Here is a 20,083-nt window from a genome sequence, read left to right on the forward strand (position 1 = left end):
CGCTCGTCCCTGTCTGTTCTTTCTATCTCCGAGTTGTTTTAGCGCTTTCGAAAAATGTCAAACGTGCACCAACTAGCCCGATCCGCCACTCTTCTCAATCTTTTTTCACAATAAGTGGCGCTCTTTGAGAAGCTCGCGAAAAAAAAAAAAAGACGCGAGCGCCGCGACCGGGTTCAAACCCGGGTACTTCGCTCACTATCCGAGAACTCTAACCACTCAGCACAGCATAGAAAGTACAGCGCGAAACATTCGCTGCACCGAAATTAGGCGAAAAATGGCGGCAATAAAAAAATGTAGTAGAAGCAAAACACAAGCTCCGTGCGTTTCCAAGGGTAACGGCGGAAGCTTCCAATCGTCGTTAAATGCGGCCGGGGAAAAAAAATGGAAATTGCTTTTGAGGAAACTAAAGGCGAGACACTTATCCAGTGCTCTAGAGCAGTTGTCTCAATTACCGGTGTACACCTCAAGCGTGCTGCACTGTAAAAAATAAAACACCTTTAAAAGAGTTTCCAGGTGTCTATAACTCGCACCCTTGCACCCGGCCCAGAAAGGAGTTTTGTGACTTCAATACATCTTAAAGGTGGGGTGTTTCAGGAAAGAACCAGCCCGAAAATGATAAAACTTGACCCAAAGGTGTTGAGGTGTATCACACACTTTACCACCGAGCCACAGGCGTTTTACGCTTCTGACACCCCTACACCCTTCAGGAAAAAAGCATGCAATGGGTTCATAATTTGTTCCCACTTTTATTACTTTTCTTAAGCGTTCTTTAAATTTACCATTATACTGCCTAAGTAATGCAATATACCTGTATTAGTGGAGCTCTTCATAGCAGTAAACAGGCGGTCTGCACCTAAAACGTTTATTGACAAACAAATCACAAAACTGCAGAAATGTGGAAAATTTTTATTATGAACAAAACACATCCATAAAACAAGGCACAAGAAGCTTCTCCAATGAATTCCTTACTGCCATCCAAAGAACTAAAAATTTTAAGGTACAACAGCACCATACCTGCTTTTATTGGGTTTATGGTGCTGCAAGAATAAGGTTCCATAGCACTTACTCTACCTCCCAATTTTTTCAGAGCAAACAATGAAAAATTCATGCTTGTGCAGCCTTATATACCAGCCTGAAGAAGGCTTGAACTGTGACGCTAACTCCCAGGAATAAGCAAAAAGCAAACTAAAGGCAACTTATGCTGAACACCCATATTCCTAACATTATGGCGCAGTTGTGGAGTGAGCCGCAGTGGTAAGCCTGCTGAGTAGCCATCCTCCCTCGACGAACAGGTTCTCAGCCACCTCGGGATTGTCTTCGGTGAACAGCATACATGGTGCGAGTCTGCATTTTAGACAAAAACAGTAAAATATTTCATACCAGTTTACACTGTTCAATGTTGCTGATAAATTCCAACATATTGCTCATTAACAATGTGTTTTATTATGCATGCTAACGCTAACAGAAAGAAGAAAATCTGCCCATGTGGCGAGCAAGCACCAGCTGTTATTTTTTGAAACATTCCAAAGAGGCCACTGTGGTTTAGAGAAAATTGCTCTAAACGGCATTATACAAACAATGTTTTAGCTAAAAAGCTAGATGTTATGAAATGGAACGAAGGTGGTCAGGTTATGCAATTAATTCTGCACGAACTGCTACAAGCTAGTGCAAACCACTGGCCTGTCTGGAGGGTAAACTGACTATAAAAGGCACAAAACACCATGACAATAAAGACGAAAATAGCGCACTTGAAAATGCTTTAAAATAAACCGAACAACAAGTAATGTGCAAAATTCACTGTAACAACAGAAAGCACAGTATCTGATCAAAGTCAGCAACACAACCCCTTCCATGAGAGTGGTCAGCTGCAACTAATGCAAAGCATGCATTCATTATTATATCAAGCAAGTGACATCTTGAAAGGCAGGCAACAGTGCTAAGTTAACATATCTCCCATATCTGCAGCCAGTAAACTCAAAAATCCATCAAGAAAGATTTGCACAAGGCCACTAAACTACTACAAGAAAAGGAGCTGGGCCAGTTGGTGCATGAATCTTTGCAAAACCACGCAGGATAACACGACACAGACAAGACAGGTGCAGTGATAACTGAGGAATTCATTGTTTAGTTTGCAATGAATACAGAAAGCATCATCCAAATTACAAAGAAGGAAAGTCATGGAATCGTCATTTTGTCAAATCTGTCGTGATTATTTATCCAGGTAGTCAATTTCTTTTTCCTTAGAGTTAGTGATGATGTGCTTAAACAGGTTGAACAATTCTTATGTACCATACACATCTCTTGCATTTCCTCAGAATTTTACATTGTCGAAAGTGTGATAGACACTCACAGTCCGATATGTGTCTTGGTAGCTTGCTACGATATCCTTTCTCAGTATTGCCGATATGTTGCATTAGATAAATGTTAACACGCTGACCTTATTTCCCAACACAGGACGCTCCGCGTGGCGGATAGATCTTGTAAACTAAGCCACTGTCGCATGTCGTGAATTTGTTTCTGTGCTTCGTCTTACGCTGGGCTGTTTTTGAAGCACCTTTGCTAGGAGCATTGCGTACTACATTCAGCTACTTTCTATGAAAAAGCAAATGAAGCCACTGAAAAGAACTTCCACAAGCTGCAAAAGAAGGTCAAGCCAACAACTTGACCAAACTAGGGCTGGTTGTGAAGAAGAGTGAGGGCCTATGCCTGAATGCCTTCTTTATGGCAAAAACACGGAACGATAACTGGCCTTTCAGAGTAATTGTCTCTGAACAAGGATCGTGGCAGCAACCCTTAGGGCAGTATCTGCAAGAATTGCTCTCCTAGCTCACCATAGAAGACCTTTTCCTGGTAAAGAAGCCAGAAGTGTCCACATTCCTCTTGAACAGCCGTCCAGAAGGAGTGTCTTCTCATTGTCATCAAGGACTAACATTACACGCTGCCACATTCCACCTTGTTTGAGACGGTAAGAGAAGGCATTGATTCAATGGGAGCAGCATGATTCCAGAACCAATGCAGAATTAATGCTGATAGATTCCTCGAGTTGCTAGCCGTCTGTTATTTTAGTTTAATTATCTGCACATACAATGGCAAGGATTATGCACCAGTTCCTGCGTTGCACTAATTCTCATTGTCCTGCTAGCCTGTCAAGATAGCGAACTATTAAAAGCTTTGCTTATCACCAATTTGATAATGACCTCCCGATTTTTGGACGACTTCCTAGTAATCCACAAGCTTCATAAACAAGGGCAACACAACGGCATTGTTCACATATTCAAGACCTTCTCCGAAGTCCTTGCTGGAGGTACAGCTTCTCGATCTATGGCTGCACATCAGAGGCCCATATGTACTGGTGTTATGTCCCACAGTCGAAAAAAAGACTGTTGCTACTGGCACACTAAAAAATGTCTCAAACAGATTGTTATTGACTGTCAGCAGGAAAGCGTTGAGGCCCAACTAACATAGTTACCTGAAGCTGGTTTCCCGGATGACCTCGTCTGCAGCCTTGGCTTGAAGATAATGAAAAAAATTTGCTGATCCACCCCAACGAGGCTTCAGAAAGAACGGAAGTTAGCTGTGACGGCATATGTGCATGGTATCAGCCACGCGCAAGAGAAAGTGGTCAGGCGAGCTGGTGTGAACTTAGTAAACAAGGTGCCTAAGTCACTGTCGCATGCTGTGGATTTGACAGCCTTCTTTTATACCAGGCTGTCTTTGAAGCACCCTAGCTGGGCGTGTTGCATACTAAGTTCACACCAGCCTGCCTGACCACTTTCTTTAGTGCGTGGCTGATACCATGCACCTATGACCTTAATCACCGTGTTGCCCACTACCCTCCCGGCTTCCACGTACTCCCCTGGCTCCCTGCGTACCATGTGGGCCTGGGTGAGAAGCTGCTGCCTCGTTACGCGGGTCCTTACCGCGTCTTCTCTTCAGGCAACTGAGCAATGTGACCTATGAAATCACGTCCCTGCACTCCCGCACTGTTCCCCCGGCCCACTCCACAAAGCTCGTGCACGTCACCTGTCTTAAGCCCTACCATTCACACCACCTTAGGGCGCCCAGGGGCTGTGCTTCCTTCCGCGAGGCGGAGGGGGTAGTGCTACAGTGCAAGTTGCAAGGCGAAGAGGACGTTGTTTTGACACTGGGCAGTTGACGACAACAGGCACGCTGCAGCTAGCGCTCGGAGTGACTTGGTTTGGGGTGCCTTCTGAGTGCAACCCGTCGCGCCTGCTGCTGAGCTAAACCCCATAGTAATATGCTATGACAGCTATGTTCCATTCTTTCTGAAGCCTTTTACAGGTAGACAGGCAAATTTCTTTATCCTGAAGCCAAGGCTGCAGATGAGGTCATCTGGGAAATCAGCTTCAGGTAGCCATGTCAGGTGGGCCTCAAGGAATTCTTGCTGACGGTCAATACACGAGCTATTTAGGATATTTTTCAGTGCGCCAGTAGCAACAGCCTTTTTTTCGACCTTGGGAAGTAACGCAAGCACATATGGGTCTCTACAAAGTACAGCCATAGATCGGGAAGCTGTACCTCCAGTGGCATTTCTTTGGTCAGCTCAAAGTTAGCAAGAACTTTGGAGAAGGTCTTGAAGATGTCAACAATGACTTTGTGTTACCCTTGGTAATGAAGCTTGTGGGTTACTAAGAAGTCATCCCCAAATCGGAAGGTCATTATCAAACTGGCGCCATGCACAGCTTTTTAATAGTTGGCTATCTTGACAGGCTAGCTGCACAATGAGAATTAGTGCAACGCTGGAACTGGTGCATACTCCCTGCCACTGTATGCACACATCATTAAACTTTACATAGGTAGAACGGAAGTAGATGGTTAGCAACTCGAGGAATCTATCCGCATTAATTCTGCACAGGTTCTGGAATTGTACTGCTCCCACTGAATTAATGCCTTCTGTTATCGTCTCAAACAAGGCAGCATTTAGCAGCGTGCAGTCTTAGTCCTTGATCAGAATGAGATGACAACTCTTCTGTACAGCTGTTCGAGAGGAATGCAGACACTTCTGGCTTCTTCACCAGGAAGAGGTCTCCCACGGTGAACAAGGAGAGCAATTCTTGCAGATACTGCCCCAAGGGTTCCTTACTTGATCCTTGTTCAGCGACAATTACTCTGAAAGGCCAGTTATTGTTCCGTGTTTTTGCAATAGCGAAGGCATTCAGGCATAGGCCATCACTTTTCGTCATAGCCAGCACTAATTTGGACAAGTTGTTGGCTTGACACAAGTTTTTAGGTTTCGTTCTTCACTGTTTGGCGCTTAACCTTCTTTTGCAGCTTGCGGAAGTTCTTTGCGATGGATTCATTTGCTTTTTTTGCAGAAAGTAGCTGAACGTAGTATGCAACGGGCCAACACAAGATGAAGCACCGAAACAAATTCACAACATGCGACTGTGGCTTCGCTTACGAGATCCCTCTCTCATGCGAAGCGTCGTATGTTGGGAAATAAGGTCAGCGTGTCAACATTTGTCTAATAGAACAAGTCGGCAATACTGAGACAGGATACAGTAGCAAACTAGCAAGACGTGTCGAACTGTGAGTGCACCCCCCACTTTCGATGATGTAAAATTCTTAGGAAATATAATTAACAGCTCATGCCGAGATATAAGAGACGTGCATGACACATAAGAATTGTTCAACCTATGGAAGCACATCATCACTAACGCCAACGAAAAAAGAAATTGACTATCTGGATAAATAAGCCCAACAGATTTGACCAAATGATGATTCCATGACTTTCCTTCTTTTGTATTTTGGATCATATTTCCTGTATTTATAGTGAGCAAAGCGATAAATTCCTCAATTGTTAGTCAGCGCAGTACCTGTGTGTTCCTGTCAGTGCCCTGTTACCCTGCACGCTGCTTTGCCTAGACTAATATACTATCACACATTAAGAGATGAAGTCTACATCTGGAAAAAGACCACAAGGGGTTCCAAGCTGTTTCCTTTCTGGTTCGCGTTTCCTTTCTTAGAGGCATACATGCACCATGTAGTGAACAAAAGTACAAAGTAGATAAATAGAATTGATCATCTTGCAAATATCACTACTGTAAAATGGTGTTAACAAATGGCCACATTCATCCTTAGGCCAGATCCGCATTTCATCTGTCATTACATATGAAACATGAAACTACGAAGCAGCCAGGTGAATGAATACATTTTTCCCAGAAATTTACCAAAGGTACACACAGTGATACCATTCCAGTGGATCAGTTGAGTATACTGCTCAGGAGCAGCAGTATTCACATGGGGTGAATGCTAGCAGCAAAAAATATTGGCAATGCAATACAAGTTTGCATACAAGATGCGAAATAAACGGCATGATATGGAACCATTCCAATTATGCAAGCAGAAAAAATTGCATTCAACCTACACTGCAATATTAATTGAGCTACAAAAATATTATAAAGGCTTCTTCAAATCAGCGCCATTGGGTCATTCCATGCCAACTGTTCCAGGCTTAGCACTGAATCTTCTATTTCTTTAAAAAAATTCATGGCTTATTGCATTACCTAGGCAAACATTATCCCAGCTTGTTTTAGGCGGAGTAATTTTTTCCCGACGTGGCCGCCATTTCATGTTTGAAAGTGATAGCCAAACCTAACCTTGCAAAAAAATTTATAAAAAGAAACGTTCTTACGCAGGACTATGAAGTTTCTGTTATATAAATTAAAGGTATTCCATATCCAATGCAGTAAATTGAACTTATTTTGTTTTAAATAAAACATGTAATAAGTACAAAATATAAAAATTTGAAATCTTTTATCAAATTTCATGTTCTCAGAGTAGTTATTCTATTTTCTAAGCTGTCGAGAAGGCAAAGGTGATAAAAATGTTTCAGAGAGCAAAACATGTAAGGCAAGACAGCGAAAGGATTCTAAAGTCGAGAGAATTTGCTTTTTGTGACATATTCAGTAGTCTACTACATAATGAGGTGATCTTAATTAAATTATGAAAGATAGAAATTTAAACAGTACCATTTAATGGCATTTATTTTTAGTTTATTTGGGGCTCTTTTTTTGTTTTAAGCGAGAAAACAATCTTACAAGTTGAGTCCCTGCGTTCAACATCGACACTGCTCAGTGCTTCCTTTTCACTCCAGCACACTTTTCCACCAGCTGTAAATTACACAAAACCAGCACTCCGCTGCACGAATACAATGGTGTGCTGGTCTTCGATGCCACCAGCTTCGGCAATAAAGAAATCTGCTGAAGGATAGATTTACAAAAAGTAAAAATGAAGGAAGGGGCCACATGGCAGAACGGCTCTCGTTCCTCGACACAGGGAAGCACTGCTTGTGGTATGACCAATCAGAGTTAAAACCTCTACTACCATGAAAATTATTTAAACTTTTCAGTGGAATGGACTTTTTCACCTGATCACATGGGAAGAGCGCTTGTGACGGCATTGGTGGAAGTGTGAGGCCCCCTGCAGCAACAGAAAGCATTCAGAGGCCATTGAAAGGTTAAATACTGATCCTCTATAAGCTGTTTACATGGGCGGAGAAAACCATTAAGAGTGTCGTAGCTATCTGGGTGCTCCAACAAATGATTCAAGAAAACAAAGGTGAACTCACTAGGCGGTTTACAAGAGTGCTACCATTAAAATAAGCATTTTTCACCACATCAAGCCTTTTTTATCTCTCTCAATGGTGCACGCTGGACTTAAGTCATGCTCGAGTTCAAACTGACAAAATGTGAGCGAACATGCCAGCAGACATGTCAAAACCAAAATTTGAGGAGCATCCACATGGAGCACCGTGCAGCGAAGCTTTGTGTCTCCTTGATGCCGGCTCTAGTGTGCACCGCAGTGTCGAGCAAGCAGCCAGCAATGCTGGGGTTGAAGGTAGACTCAAATTGCGAAATTATTTTCACGCCTAAAACGAAAATTGCTCCAATTAAAATTTTAGAAATGTCACAGCCATTAGAAAATAAATGAGGCCAACCTCACTGAGCCACTGGCGGCTGAATATGCCTCAAAAATATTTTTTTTCAGCTGACTGACATGCCTTGCATTTTTTTCATCTCTGAAACACTTTTATCACATTCTTTGCCTTTTGGATAACCCAGAAAAATAGTTGAAATGACTGTTATGAGAACATAAATTGAATAAAAAATATCAATTTCCAATATTTTTGTACCTTCTTTCATGTTTTATACATGAGTCCAATTTATTGGATATAAAAGCACGTCCTTTATTTATATGAAAAAGTTTCAGTCATGCATAAAGCGTTTATTTTTAACAAGTTTTTTGTAAGACTTAGCTTTGGTATTGCTTGTAAACATAAGACTGTGGCCACGACACGAAACTTCTTTTTTTCTGCCAAGAACATGCTTTAAAAATCTTTGTCATGGTAATAAAATAAGCCATGATTTTTTTGTTTCTGTAGGAAATCAAGTGCAGTCGAGTACAAAAGTCTGGATAACGTGGCGTGGAATCACCTTATTCAGTATTGCACAGCAACACAATACACAGCCTACTTATCACCAGGCATATAGCAGCTTCCATATAGGTCAATAAATTGGCTGGGCTGTAAGAGGCTTCTGTAACACTAGAAAAATTACAATTACAAGTTACAACGAGGACACCAATCTGAATCTTTACATTGTGCAGATGTATAACCGTGACACTGAGAACTCCCACTCCCCTACGCACTTGGATGGTGGTATTGTTCCTGCCAGTCTACCAAATATAGTCCCCGCAATATAATGAGTCTAGCATTTTGCCCTCTGTAGACGTGAGCAGGAAAGGAGACTTAATGCAGGTAATAACAAACATAAGCATCCTAAGAGCTTGGTAAGCTTGCAAAATTTAAGCTTGTTCGGTTCCAAAGATATGCAATAGCAACCTGAATGGTCATTCATTCAAACCATGCGAATGCAATGGGTAAAATGGCTCCACAATGTAAAAGGTTACTTTCTTGAGCTAGTCGGTACATGTTTGTCAGCATGAAGGGCACAGCATGACTATAATGGTATGAAAGAACAAGACAGACTAGGCGCTGACTCAAGACTGACGATCTTAATTGCTGCCACACAATAAACAGGTGAAAAAAGAGTATAAACAACATTTTTTTTCGCGACAGTTTGCCAGCTTGCAAAACATGTGGCACTGCATTAAAGATTGACTGCGAAAGGCAAAAATGCTGGCGAATAAAAACAAAAAAAAAATGTTTAAAAATGTAGAAGAAACTGTTACCCTGCCGTCTAAGCTGCTGAGGTAGCCTATACTCCGTCTCACAAGATGTTTGCAGCACTACGAAAGGTAGAGCTCTCTCGTCCAATCAGGATGGCGCGCACTAAATTAGTGTGTTCCTACGCGCCTGTGGCTCAATCCACCTGATGTCCAGGTGGCTTCTTTCTACCTCTAGCAGGTGGCACTTGATGTCTTTTTATTCTATTTTGGTTTGTTTTTGGACAGGCGGACGCCCGTTCCAAAGGGACTAGCCCCACTTTTTTTTTTTTGTCGCAACCTGTTCTGATCAGTTCCTCTGTTGTCGCGAAGCCACCTGCTTCGCCTGCTTGGGGAAATAGCGCACTGTCGATGTAGAGCACACAGGAGACACAACAGACTCGACCGACGCCATGTTGGAAAGTGGCAACGCATCACTACCTCGCAGCAGGACTCCGCAGAGCTGTGTCCGTACGGGCTTTGTCTGGTAATATCACCAGTGATTGAAACACTCTCTACCATTTAAATATACCTGTCCAAACCATGTTTTTAGTTGCAATGCTTATTGTTTTGATTAATAGTCATACGCTCCTCAAATATTCAAGGGACTATTTTCCGCGTTTCTGCAGTCCTGATTGGACGAGAGAGCTCTACCTTCCGTAGTGCTGCAAACATCTTGTGAGACGAAGTATAGTTCTTTGCATCTGAGCACAACAGAATGTTTGCAGATGCATTTGTCTTGCTCCTGACGGATAAAACGCATCAACAACAATCTCCCGCGTGTGCTGGTCCTTATGCGTGTACAGTATGGTTGTACGGCTGAAAGCAGAGGTGCAGTTTTCACACGACAGCCAATATTTGACCATATTGCTTTCAGGAGGTGGTTTTAAGGGGCTCTTGTGTTCGCTCAGACAGTCGTTTAGGCATGTCCTGTTTGACTGATAGAGCACGTTCCGCGGGATAGCTCACTTCTGTGCGCCACATTTTTGGGGCACTTGTACATAAGAGAATTCTCGGTTCTTTTCGCATTCTGCAGGTGGCAACCCTTCACGGTTGACACTCTTGCGGAGATATTGCAATTTGCTTGGAGCAGAGAATACTACTCGCACACCAGGCCTAGCTCCTATTCTTTTCAAATTGTGAGACACTCGTGGAAAGGACGCGTTCACAAGCAGAAGTACTATCGCGCTCAATATGAGTTGCAACGCGCGGTCATCGACCGGGGCTCGTTCCGTGGTGTGCCTCCTCCAAACAGTCGCTCGGAATTCTGGGAAAAACTTTTTCCTGAGCGGGGGTGCTGTTGTTTCCTGGAACAGCAGTTTCTCCCAGAATTCCGAGCTACTGTTTGTAGGAGGCACGCCACGGAACGAGCCCCGGTCGATGACCGCGCGTTGCAACTCATATTGAGCGCGATAGTACACAGGACTGTGTACTTCTCCTGCTTGTGAACACATACTTTTTGAGAGGAGGAGATTAAGACATTATGTGGTAGCGCACTTTTTATCACCAAATGCTAGTACCAAGTTCGCAGGGATATGGTAGCCGCAGCTGGCAAAGGACTGCCTTTGCCCTGCAGTGGGTGTAATCAGGATGATGATGATGACGAGAAAACTACGTTTAACGACACTCAAACTGGTTTGCAATAACCCCATGCTGACAATGAACTAGCAAGGATGTACAAATAAATGAGGGCATGGTTAGGCTATGTACCCTGTTTCATGAAGCAGCCTGATGAAGGAAAGAAGGGAAAATGGCCCAAAAAAGAACCTAGCATACAACATAAAAAGAAGCTTGCAGCAAGAACTAGAACACACCTTTGCTTCCATACTGCTCGTGAATATTTCCCAGCGGCAACAAGGTGCAAGCTGTGGCTGTGGACTCCCATGTGGATGTAGATGTTTCCCCTGCAGACATCCATTTAATACCATCACGATTAGAGGCCGCCAAAATTCAGAAATTAGGTCACTACGGCCAAACAATGAAGCTTTTAAAAACTTGAAAAAGCAAGCTAAATATACCTAGCTGGCACAGCACTGGATTCTTTAATCTGGATGCCGTTCTAAAAACAATTAAAAACCAAAATAGATAGCAGCGTCAACAAATTTATACAAAAACATGGCCTGATGCACAAACGATCAGTGGTCAGCGCCTGCAGCACACAAAATTGAAAGCTTATCTCAGACGTCACGCTGACGCAACGCATTTTACGCACAGATACGGAATAGACCTTACGCACGGGCGGAAAAATTACCACGTGCAGATAAACCGTAGGACAAGGAATTTGACGAAATAGCGTTAAACGGCTTTAAATTGGACAGAACACACATACTAGAGCTCTTAAGTAGCATGAGGCAGTACTCTGTAACATTCGTTTCGTCAAAACAAAAACAGCTCTGAGTAGAATCATTCTCGGCGAACTCTGTTCAGTGCTGCTTCTCTTCCTGGATACATGGAAAGAGCTGCCTGTCTGCAGATCTTGGCACTTTGGTACTAGAAGCGGCAAGTCTTGAGGCCGCTCTTCCATAAAATATGCTTTGAATAATGCAAACCAGCATGCATGAAGACATAGTATTGCTTACCATTCGAGGCAGGTGTGTAGTCGTGCCGAGCTGATGAAGTGCGTCTCCAAGTCACGGCAACGCTAGTTTTTCATTAACGCCGACTTCAGGACGTTTCTACATTACAAAATACATTCTGGTGCATAAACAGCGCACATTATAACTTCGCCCGTGATTTCTGATATCAAACCTTTAAACCGTGAGCGAGCGCCGGCCTTTCTGCCAATCTACAACAAAGAAACGCATTCGGCAGAGCCTCCAAAGGCTGCTTCTGTTCCGATACGTGAGACACGAGTACTTGGACAGCAGTGAACGAACCTACGCACTACTCCAGTTATATATGCACAAAAAACACTTCAGTTCAACACGGTACCTCGAAAAACGCGGTCGAAAGCGCAGTTCACGTCAACTGCTGAAATCCGCACACCACGACCGACGCCACACCATACACAACAGGCAGGAAAAAATCAACAAAGGCCCGACGGTACCAATGGCCGCCTAGCGGCGGAAATGTAGTTTCACTTTCAGTTTTGAATTCAGTTTATTGGGTTTTTTACAGTGCGTACGGAAGCTAGAATGTATTTGCATCATCGGAACAGCATACGCAACGATTGCCAACCGTTACCAGTTATGGAAAATGCGAAGTGATTAAATTAGATATATTTCTTCGTATTCAAAAGTTACCATGAATTGGCCCCCTTGCCGTTTCTTTCTTTTTACGTTCACTCCAGCGGCTGCATTTCGATGGTGGCGAAATATATATAAAAAAGTGTAGCCTATATCGTCGTCGAAAGTGGAGGGAGCATGAAATGTATGGCAGTCACGGCGTAGCATATTTTGGGACGGCACCCCCACCGTCAAGCGACACCTTCGAAGGGCCGCACAGGGACGGTGCCAGGGCATTCGTGGTGAGGAGGCTCAGAGAGGTAGAAGATGAGCGGGAGGGCGCTATGTTATGATGGATAGGCATAATGCTCCAAGGCCTGTGGCATTGCTCTTCATAAACTTAAATTAATTAACAAAACGCAGCGGTGATTGAGAGCAACACATAAGGCCGAATGCCGACTGCAAGGTCTGATCGCGACAGATTTTTCTGCGGTCCAGTAGACCTTCAGCTCCCTTGGCGCTCTCATGGGCCCGCACAGCGTGCTTCCACTCGCGGCGCGCCTGTTACGAGATCAGCGGGAGGATCGAAATGTTCGCTTAAGGTTCTAAACGTTCTAGCTCATGTTCTCTGTCCTGTGCGCTGCTGTGCGTAGACGATGTTCGCTAGTTTGTCCAGAACGGAAACTGGAAGCACTAAATGCCTAAATTGTCCGTGTGTTGTGCGAATGTCAGTGCACGTTAAAGGACCCACGATTGCCGAAAATGGTATGGAGTCCTCCACTACGGTGTCTCCGATAGCTCAGGTTTAGCTTTCAGACATTAAACGCTGTATACCGCAGCATTTAACTTTTTTGTATAATGGGTTTGCACAGGTACCTTCTGCTACTCGCTCAGTTTTGGAGAGCTACGTACGTCGGGGCAAAATAAAATTTTTGTTTTCTTCCCTTTGCTCTTTGAGCTTCTCAAGCTCTTCTGGGACCCTAATTAACTTCAGGTCTCCATCATTACCTTTCTTCCAGTTGACACAGAGGTTACTTCAAGAAATTGCTAATTTTGGTCTTGTTTTTTGCGCGTAGTTTCGTGCGTAAAGTAGAATGATTTCGCGCTGATAGTACTCCGTTTGAAAAATATGCAGGGTGTTTCACGTAACTTGAACCAAAGATTTAAAAAAAGCGGTACACCGCAGCCAGCTGAAACAAACGATGCATTGTTCGCCATCATGTGGCGCTCCTCAGAATATTTTGTATTGCGCTTAATTAATTAACTAAGATGAATTATGCAATTTTTCATATATTCACTTTAGTGCCAAGACCATTACGTTAGGTTGTAGAGCAGGTTTATAAACAACGAATACAGTTTATTGTAGCATCGTATCTCCTACGGGGTCCTTTTTTCCGGCATCTAAAGAAAGCCCGCGAAATATGAAAAGATACCACGTGACTACGCTCGTGCGCTACCAAATTGCAACGCTCTCAACGGCGTTCTCGAGCAAACTGAGCATGGAAACTGAGTGTGCCCGCTGACCGTGGCGAAGTGAACGGCCGCCGCTCTTAGCAGCGGCTTGACAGTCACTTTCCGCAGCGGCGCGGCGGCCGTAATAAAATCAATAACTTTTTTTTTTTTTCAGCTGCGAGTGAACCAATATTTTTCTCGCCGCTGCATGTATGTTCTCGGGTGCGAAAGATGTAAACCATGCTCAAAGTGCAATCCTCAAAAGCGCATACTATCGCCCCCGTCAGAGCGTTTGTACTGCCTTCATAATTAGTTAAGTTGGGATCGCCATGTGGAATGTTGCCTTAACAATCGCGTCGATGCATCAGTGAAACGTGGATAAAATGCCGAAAACGCATGTTACTGCTTCACACGTGCACGTGTTGTTGTCACAGTAACCACGCCAACACATTTTGTCCCATAAAACGCACGAGCTACAGCTATATTTTATGTTTTTTACAGTTCCCTTCCCCAATTAGTCCGGCATGCTTAACTGAGGTGAAGCCAGCTTTACATTTTTTAAAGGAACACCCTTGCCTGCACTGGCGGGTATTTTGACCATATGCACCCGCCCCTGAAATGCTAGGTTGCAGACGGGTGCAGGACGGGTGCACGAGTAACAGAAACTCCTATTTTGTCGGGTGCGAGGGTGTGTTAGTCAGTTTGTTCCTTTAAAGGTGTGAAATTTTTTACAGTGTGGGAAGGAAAGGAGGAGGTGGGAGTGAAAGAAAAATGAGAGAGACAGATGTGCTGTATAGTGGAGAGCTTCGGAATAACTTCGACTACGTGGAAATCTTTCACGTGCACTGACATTGCACAGCACATGGAGAGAGAGAGAGAGAGAGAGAGAAAACTTTATTTACAAAGGAATTCGGGGCACGCCCCAGGGTCCCCGCACGACCCCACTGCACTCAAGTGTTTATGTTCCTGAGGTCCATAACACTGGCAGCACGGCCGGTGCCAATGGTCTGCACGGCCGGGTCCTCCGAATGCAGCAGGGTCTCCCAGTCCTCCCAGGTCTTGAGGTTCTCTAGGTCCCGCGGGGGAGGGTCCGCCGGGCAGAGGGAAAGGATGTGGAGGGAAGAAGCGAAGGGTTCTGGGCATAGGGCGCAAGCAGGAGTCCTGGACATGGACATGGACATGGACATGGACGCCTTTTGCATTTCGCTGCCATCAAATCGCAGCCGCAGCGGCCATTCAAACCCTGGTGCTACAAGAAAGGGGGGGGGGGTTAACAGCTTTACCCGGAGGGCGCGTTTGGGGTGAGGAGGTCAAGCGGTAGCGGTGTAGTTAAGTGTGGCGCTACTTGCAAATCGTCAAGGGGCTTTAGTTACGGCAAGCCCCCAAAACCTAGACCACGGTGTAAGAATATATATTCTTACATAGACTAACGCTTTTAGTTTCCTCGGCTACACCAGGTGTCGCATGAAGCTCAATTTAAATAAAGTAAATTTTTAAAACATCGCGGGAATTTCGAATCTTCGGCTCACCCGCTAGCGCAGGAAAAATTTAGCACGTCGGTTTTTGCAGCGCATAGGAACAGTAGCCAACCTCTATGAATAGGCTCGCGCCCCGTCTCCCGGCACTCCAGAGTTTGCCCAGAGTTAAGGCCCGTTCACACTTGCCCAAAAATCCGGCGAGCGAAGCGTATTCGCTCGCCGCAAAAACAAGGACCTGTTCTCACTTGTTCACGCGCGAGCGAGGCGGATCCGCCGCGCCGCTGCTGTTTCTCGCTTTTCCACACCGCGTCGCTGCTAGCGGCTTACACAGATATAGTGAGAAAAGAGCATAAATTTACGCTGTCTACGTACCATAAGCGTACGCATGCTTTCGTACGTTAAACGCAGGCACATTCTCACTTTTAGTTCAGCGTATGCTAGCTCGGACGGAAAAATAAACTCAGCTATAGTGGCGCCATCTGGTTGTCAGGGCGGGAACCATTACTGTCAACAAAGCGACTCTGCTGTTAAGCCTAGAAGCGGTGGAATCGTCACTCTGAATAAAAAAAAGAAAGCAAATTTATCACTTATACGTTTTCTTGGAGGCGAGGTGAGAGGAAGCGAAAGACCTGAGCCGCATTTCTGGCCAGTGAACACACTGAAAAAGGCAGCAACAACGAGAATTCAATCCGAAGCGGGGGGTCCGGCTTCGAAGTGCGCCGCCATGTTTGTCGCCGCGCGGCGTCAATGGGTCCAGCCCGATCGCCCTCGCCGCGCCGCTTTCCGCGTCGCTCGGCGTCAAAAGCGGCCGAATCCGCTTCGCTCGCCGGATTTTTGGGCAAGTGTGAAATCCGTACTGTGTTTGGTGGGGTTCACTAGTGGTGCCTGACAGAGGGCGTTAACGGAGTTGTCGAAAGCTGTGCTTGGGAGCGGTCACGGGGAGCGGTTAAACGGCTAGAAAGTTTCACAGCAGTATGTGCATCAGGGGACTTATTCGGCGCAATCCACATCCGTTGTGTCGTACTGTGTCAATAAAAAACTCCAAATCTTTTTTTTTTTTTTGCCGCCGCCGCCGTGGTTGCTCAGTGGTTATGGCGCTCGGCTGCTGATCCGAAAGACGCGAGTTCGGTCCTGGCCGCGGCGGTCGAATTTCGATGGAGGCGAAGTTCTAGAGGCCCGTGTATTGTGCGATGTCAATGCACGTAAAGAACCTGGTCGAAATTTTCCAGAGGCCATCACTATGGCGTCCCTCATAGCCTGAGTCGCTTTAAGAGGTTAAACCCCATGAACCAAACCTTTGCTTTTTTTACTTTCTCGTTAACTTGTTACCCAGTAGGAGTGTTATTCAGGTTGGCAAGTCACCTAACTCACCAAAATGCGCGTAGTTCATCACGCCACAGGTGACAACAAAAACTTTACTTCTGCAGCCGGGCGCTGTGTCCCAATAGCAGTGAATGAATTTTTTCAGTCTGACTGCTTCCAAGTATAGTCCCGGGGTCACGTCGAAGGACGACCTGAGCCGCTGATTACAACGAGTGCACGGCAGCCCGTACCGGAACCGGAAATTACGATAGCAGGAGGCGTGCAGAGAGAGGCCAATGGCTTATTTCCTTTTTTTTATTTGTTATCCGACCAGCATGGCTTTGGGCATGAGTAGTGCAGATTTCTATTAGTGCATTTGTCGTTTAAAATGAAGAGCTAGCCCTAATTTATTAGTACAATGCTTCGCAAGGATGCAGAGCACATATGTGACTTTACTACTGAAATGAACGCACGCAGACATTTCCCTTCTTCGGCTTGCTATGCCTGAGATTTGGATGATCGCGGTCACGTAAAAAGGAATGAATCGAACGAAGAAAAAGCCAAGGCGGCCGTATATTAGACAATGAAACGCACCTCGCAAAATTGATAGCGGTGTTCAGCTTAAGCTTGAAAGCCACACACTACTCGGAGTATTCAGCATTTTTTTTTTATTCATTGTGATGTCGATCATTGGAAAATTAGTGGTGCAGGCACTTTCTAAGTAAAACGTAATTTCGAATGGAGTAGGAGAAAAGACAACGGCATCGTCCTGGTGATGCCTTACACCTGCTGTAACACATCAAGCCGGTTCATGAGCCGCATACTGTCACGAGCATGTGATGGCAGGGAAGATGCGACTGCCTGCTGAGGCCATCTGTTTGTACGACGGATTTGTGCTCGTGAAACAGAAAAAAAAATAGAAGTAGAGAGAACAACTAATGAGAACACGTCATCGGAGCAGCCGACAGGCGTACTCGTCTGAACTTGATGCCGGTGTCCGCAGCGGACCGACATTCTATGTGCATATGAGAGAAGCCAACAGCCACAGAAACCGAGGGGCACAGGAGATTTTTAAATTTATTTATTCATTTTGTGGTGTTGATCAATTTAGAATATTACAGAATATGTAATTATCGCTTAAAGCTAATTGATTAGAAAAGCAGAAGAAAAAACAACCACATGCCGCCGGTGGGATCCCAACCCACGACCTCCGAATTACGCGTCCGGTGCTCTACCGCTGAGCTACGGCGACGGCTGTCTGACCTTCTGCTTTCGGGGGTATTTATGTTTACATGTTACCTAACCTTGAGAGTGTTCATCAGCGCCACCCACGTTCATAAGCGGCGGACGTAGTACGTCCTGAGTTACCGCTGGTGTGACGTGGCACGTCATCGAACGACGAGGGTGGAAGCTGTGTGAGAACCCTCTTATGCCTCCTATGGCATCAAGACCCTTTCCGACGGACATAGGTAATCAAAGGGAGGTAGCCAACATTTGAAATTCCAGCGGTGACATTGAGTGTTCGGCGCCACACGCCTTGTGTTGGCAGTGGAGCAAACAAGAAGCGTTTGTCCAGATTTCCTGGCCTTGAATATCACAAACACAGTTTGAGGAGAATAAAAAAAAATGCCGTCATTTGTGACTGTGCGCACAGGGCTTAAGTACGGATACCACTGCGGCAGTCTAGTGGTTTGAGCATCCGGCTTTTGTACGGGACCGCATTGAAAAGCTTTGTTACGCACGAGCCGCTAGCAGGAGAGGAGAAAGTGGGAGGAAGAGCACCTCATACCGCTAATGAGCACTTGAATTGTTATGCCATCTCAGGCGTAGCGAAAATAAAACTAAACATATCTTAGTGCGGCGATAGTGCAAAAGTGTAGCCGCAGACTTATTTTTGCAGATCTGTGGAACTCACAAAAAGCGATCAATAGGTGCAATTCTAATTTTAAAAAAAACCTGGCCTACGATTACGCTTCTCAGTAATGCAATTTTGGGGGCGCAGCAGCTGCGCTATTTGAACCATAGGCGAGCGCATACAGAACCCGCAGTACCGCAGTGCCAGACAGAAGCGCGCACAGCGATCCGCTGCCGCAGAGTACACTGGCGCCATCTCTGAGCGAGCGGCGGCAACTGGCTCTCCTCGCGATGCGCTCATCGCATGCCATTTTGATGACGTCATCGATGAATAGACGACAGCGCGTTCTTCTCTGGTAAGATCGGTCTTCCGATCGAAACGTCGAGTCGAATAAATATGTTTCGCAACCTGCCTTCACGCTGCTAGCTGTCAGACCCTCCTCCTCTCCCTTACCTCCTCGCGCTTGGTTACGCCGACGGCGAGGCACGCCCCTAAACCCAGGAATGGGCCCCCAAGAGCTGCGCGCTCTAAAGCAAGTCGTTGCTGTTACAGGGCTTCTGGAAAAAATGCTGCAATCTTTGCGGCCAGCGGACCGCACTACGGGGACACCAGGGTCCCCGTGCGGCCCGCGACCAGCGTGTTTGAGACTTCTGCTCTACCCTATGTTAAGAATTATACAGGTGCATGTTAGAAACCCAACGATGCCTCTGGAATTATCGACCCACCTTTTTGTAATGTGAAATACACGCAGCTGCTCATCAGCACCATCGGTCTGGCCCTGGGTGCCTGCCTGTACGGGGCCATGGCCATCTTCGGAGTGGTCGCCTCGGAATGCGTGCCCGCGCACCTGTCGGGAACCTCGCACGCCATCGTCGCCTTCGGCGGAAGCCGTGAGTTCCTTCAACGCAAAAGTAAAAGAAAGATATTTGGAGAGTTATTTGGGGCTGCTTCCACAGGAGCAGATTTGTATTTGTTGCTTGCACATAAAAAAATAGAAGTGGTAAATGGTGACGTCAAGAGGGGACGAGGGATAGTGGGTGCCGCCCCAAAAATTCACCAGGTGCTTCCTGTAAACGTTTTAGTCCGTGCGGCAGGTAAGGGAGCATGTGACGCTGCCATTGCTACATCTATGTTCTTCTTGTAGCATTTTTTTCTTCGAGGAAGAACAGAGGCATCATGCTTACCTGAAATTCGAGTGTTTAAACCTCGAAGGGTCTTTTCTGTTAAAGGAGAGCAGCCCTTCATCACACGTCTGGGTTTGGTACGAACTGATTCTTCGCGCAAGCCTCCGCCTGTCCAGTGTCGCCCGCTCGTTTGAGTTTGCGGCCACTTGTCCACGCTTTGCAGATATACACTGCAGTGTTGACCAAATTCAGTTGTAGAGGTCCCGTAGCTGTCCAGTTCCTTCAAGGTGGCCGCTTCTTCTGAGTGAAGTTGGAACTGAACTTGTTCACAGTGCCACCATAATCAAATGCGTCTTTGTATAAGCGCTTTCCCTTCAAACTAGTGAACTTCTTTTGCAACGATTCATTTCGGTTTCATTTCGTATGGTCCCCAGCCGTTGCTCGCTGTTTTTGGTGCCGCAGGCCATTGCGGATGACGTCACACTGGCTGTGACGTCATGACCTACTTGAAAAATGCGCTAT

At 45.5% G+C, this 20,083-nt stretch overlaps 1 protein-coding gene and 1 long non-coding RNA gene across 6 annotated transcripts in view; one reads left to right on the forward strand and one right to left on the reverse strand.

The window, feature by feature from the left end:
• The window catches only part of LOC149365665 (glucose-6-phosphate exchanger SLC37A4-like), a 36,443-nt gene that overhangs the window by 14,351 nt on the left and 2,009 nt on the right, over window positions 1-20,083 (forward strand). The window contains exon 8 of the mRNA XM_089545130.1: window positions 19,189-19,327. Coding sequence (XP_089401256.1) covers window positions 19,189-19,327 — 139 coding nt within the window. The remainder of the gene's footprint in view (window positions 1-19,188; window positions 19,328-20,083) is intronic.
• LOC149365666 (uncharacterized) lies at window positions 887-12,183 on the reverse strand. Of its 5 annotated transcripts, none has more exons than XR_016283058.1 (4): window positions 11,766-12,183; window positions 11,001-11,090; window positions 7,391-7,443; window positions 887-1,344 (listed from the first exon to the last, which is right to left on the reverse strand). It is a non-coding gene; the product is annotated as an uncharacterized LOC149365666 (long non-coding RNA). The 5 variants fall into 5 exon arrangements; XR_016283065.1 differs by having other exon boundaries at window positions 12,118-12,181; XR_016283066.1 differs by lacking the exon at window positions 7,391-7,443.

This window comes from Amblyomma mixtum, chromosome 1 (genome assembly GCF_055824585.1).
Source record: "Amblyomma mixtum isolate Tamu chromosome 1, ASM5582458v1, whole genome shotgun sequence".
NCBI classification, from domain to species: Eukaryota; Metazoa; Arthropoda; class Arachnida; order Ixodida; family Ixodidae; genus Amblyomma; species Amblyomma mixtum.